The 4,094-nt window shown below is 25.6% G+C and overlaps 1 protein-coding gene across 1 annotated transcript; it reads right to left on the bottom strand.

The window, feature by feature from the left end:
* Window positions 1–688: 688 nt before the first annotated feature.
* LOC111028706 lies at window positions 689–3,822 on the bottom strand. The gene is made up of 4 exons (XM_022307438.1): window positions 3,566–3,822; window positions 3,257–3,460; window positions 1,344–1,540; window positions 689–1,260 (listed from the first exon to the last, which is right to left on the bottom strand). Exons 1-4 carry the CDS (start codon window positions 3,608–3,610, stop codon window positions 1,083–1,085), a joined length of 624 nt encoding a protein of 207 aa, XP_022163130.1. The 5' UTR covers window positions 3,611–3,822; the 3' UTR covers window positions 689–1,082.
* Window positions 3,823–4,094: the final 272 nt, after the last annotated feature.

Raw genomic sequence — 4,094 nt, 5'->3', positions numbered from 1 at the left:
TATTTAGATTTTATGCGTTTTACGTAGTACCGCGGAAACAATGTAATCGCTACCACTACCTTCAATCAAAGTCTGTCGTCGAAACGAATCTGTACACTCGTGCAGCTACTCACCAACCAGCATTTATAATTTTGTACATTGGTACAGTATAGTTTTCTTGCACTCTCCGATGAGTTTACTCGTATGAGTCGTATGCGTTCAACCGTTCAATTTCTGTTTTCGTGTGAGGTATAGGATCTGCACACATTGTTCATATTTTATTTAAACAATGCCGAAAGAAAAACAAACAGTTGCGACTCGTTTGCAAAATTTTGTGGCAGAATTTGAATTTTTTTAAATTTAAGGATTTGTTATTATTTTAAAATTTGCTTGTGATTTATTTACATAATGCATATTTTAGTGCATGAAGTTACGAGCCCTGCTAATAACTAATAGCTTGCAGTAGCCTGTATATTATTTATTACTTCATAATTTTAATTTATATGTCCGTATGCCTAGTAAATTTTTGTGTCACATAAGACATAGTTTAACATAATGTCCTATGTTACATAAATTGACTATGCATACAGGCAATATTTGATTTTTAGAAATATTTATCATTTATATTTTTGAGCAATGTGATTTCTGATTATCTACAGTTAAAAATTAATTATATGAAAAATATAACCATAAAGAAAGTAAAATTAATTTGTAATTATTGATTTTTATAAATTAACAAATGTATAGTTTACATATCTTATAGTTAGTACCTATATTATACGACTTAAGTATATGATATACTCTGTTCAAAATAAGATCAGTACCGGGGGTGGAAGGAGGGCACACGACACAACTATACGCACCGCTGTAGTGGGAATGGCATTTGACCGTCGCAAGAACAAAAACTGGTTGCCGTCTGGTACTGATATCATTCTGAACAGAGTATAGATTGACTTATTTGTTTAAAACTTAATATTAAAACAAAAAAATATAACAATAATGCTTTTCGAATGTAATACAAATACCACAGTAAAATATTCTTTAAATTAAAGAAAAATTAAATAATTGATTTTTGTCCACTAATACAAATTAGTAATATAACACTAAACAAATAAGTAAAAAATAAAGTAAATTGTCTTACTGAGAAAAACCCACAAGCTCGGATGAGTTACTGAAAATTTATATCTGAGGACATTGTGGAAACTTTCCACATTATTGTTGGTCCTACGTGGAACCCCATTCACAGATACTACATTTGGTCCAACACGGTTAATCCAATACCTTTTTTATACATAGAAATATAGAATTAATCATTATTTTTTTTTTTTTTTGTTAATACAATTATATACAAGGACAACACATACCTTTGATAATAATTAAAAAGATTGACCATAGGAACACTATGGTGTATGGCAAAAGACTTGATAAGTATAAAACCTTCTTCTATTTTTGTGGCTGGAAGAAGAGGTAAGCACATAAGCATTTTGAGAGCTTTCAATGCAAAAGCATTTGTGTTTACCAAATTTAAGTAACTAAGTGCCTTCATTTTTTTCCAAACAGCCTATAATTTTAAAAAGACATAATTATCAAATATTAAACGTGTTTAAATAAAAAGTAACAATACCTATAATTTATTAAATTTAATTAAAATAATTCATTTTCTAAAAATCATTATTTATTTTACTCAAAGACAATACCCATAAGTAGCACAATTACTACATGTATAAATCTATAAAAACATATCATGCAAATGTAATTCTAGTTTTTGTTTCCTGTGAATTTTATAAATTAACTTAATCATCAGTTTCTATTTAATAAATACATTAGCTTTTTTTTTTTTTTATTGCATTATATCTATAATATCTTATAATTATTATATATGAATAGAACATACAGAGTCTCTAAAATTGTATGTCACAATAGATTTCGCTATGAAATATTTAAGTAGTTAAGACAAAATGACTAAAGTGAAAATTATTTTGAATTTTAAAATCTACAGATTAATTTTATATTTATTTAAAAATAAAAATGGTCACTTTTAAAAATATAATAAATATTTTTTTGATATCATTTATAATATGAAAAAAGTTTTTCAATTTTGAAAAACACAAACAATAATGGTTTTTAAAACAGTAAGAACTTTTTACATATTAAGTGATATCAAAAAAATAAAAACAACGATGTACAGCCAAAGTTCTCATTTTTATATGGTGAAAATGTTGTTTCTTAGTTATGATTGTAGCCTTTTCGGTTCTTTCCCGCGCAAAAGAGTTTTTGCTATGTTGTACGCATTTGTAAGACGGAGACAACTCATGCGGGTATAGCGTCCTCTTAAATACCTATGTAGGTAGTAATTGTTATAATTTTATAACTGTTTAGAAAAAAGAAATATAAATCTTGTTCGTTGACCATATATTATTAATTTATCCACTACACATAGTTAACATTGTTAACATAGTATACAAGTTAACATTTTAGACTCATATTAAATATTTACATATAATTATATAATAATATGTATATGTAATATATTTTATTTTTATTTTTCTTGTACTTTGGATTGTTGCTCAGATTTGTCTTTTGAAAACAATTCACTTTTAAATCAATTTACCATAAATAGCTCGATCTTGATGAACCGCTCATTGTTATGAGAATTACTAACTGACAATGATAATACTGCATGTCAGTAAATAAGAATCCTAACATAAAAATTTTACTTTTAGGTTTATTCAACTATCCAAGTTAAGATACCAAACACTTATTTTATTACTGTAATAAATTAATACTTAGATAGTACACAAATTATTATGGTTGTATATTGAAAAATGTATTAAGTACTGGTAGCACATTGTAGGTACCTATATTATTATAACTCATTGTCAATATTTAAATAAATTGAAATATCAATAGCTCATTTGATTATTAATGTATAAATGTAAATGAATGTAAATTTATGTTTCCATTGTCTTTTAAATGTTACCCTTATAGTTATCTCCCCTTTTAAATTATTAAATTTATTTATTTTGAATTTACTCTTTATTATAATAAGATTCCAAATAGGTTTTACATTTGCATAATTTTTCCCTAATTTAAGTATGTCATACTGCAACAGTGCAATCTACTGTCACACAAAATTTGGAAGACCCTTCTTTTTCAATTTGTTAAAAATAGATCATAATATTGCATACTTAATAGTTAATGATATTATAATAATTATTACTAAACTAAATACTGATAAAAATTCTTTATCTATAATATTTTATAAATGATCTAATACTTGATTATGGTGGAACCAACAACCAACTGCTCTAGTCTCTTCTGTACCTAGGGTCAGCAATGTGTCGCGTAGTGCACTTTCATAATCAGTAACTATGATTAGAGGCTTAAGTTCAGGAAACAAATTTGTTTTCATAAAATTGATCACGCTTTGGTAAGAGGTCCTAGATTTGGATTCCATCAATGCATATACTATTGGGATAGACTAAAAAAAATATATATATTAATATTGTATTTTATTTATTTTATTTCAATTTAATTTTAAACATAACAGTACAGAACATTTGATAAGTTCTATAAAATAACTTACATAGTTTTCAATCATACAATGAATACTCAATAATTGATTTCCCATGTTAACAGGAACGACTTTAAATGTTGAATCTGCATGGATTTCTGTTATATTATTTGCTAATACGTTATTAATCAATTGACGACAAGCAAATATAACACTTTGGTTTCCTAGTTATAATTAAGTAATAAATATTATTTTTGGCATATTGAACTTTCAAATTTGTATTGAACTGGTTTTATTAGTTATTATTAAATTATTTTTATAGTTCTTTTAAAAGTAGTCGTAATATAACATTATAGAACTTGATTAAAATAATATCAACCCTGGGTTGTTTCTTAAAATCTTAAAATTCTGTTAAATGCTCTGCTATTATAGGTGGTTTTTTTGGCTTTTACAATATTAAATTATTTCAAACAAATGTATACAACTAGATATTAATATTTATAATCTTCATAAATCATAAATAAGTAAATAAATATTTTTGTAACACAATTGGGATTTATATTTTGCAGTTAGTAATTTACCTTCTGTATCAGAAATACAT

Source organism: Myzus persicae, unplaced genomic scaffold, assembly GCF_001856785.1.
Source record: "Myzus persicae strain clone G006 unplaced genomic scaffold, MPER_G0061.0, whole genome shotgun sequence".
NCBI classification, from domain to species: Eukaryota; Metazoa; Arthropoda; class Insecta; order Hemiptera; family Aphididae; genus Myzus; species Myzus persicae.
The sequence above is the reverse complement of the archived record's forward strand: the minus strand, read 5'-3'. Positions and strand labels throughout refer to the sequence as shown.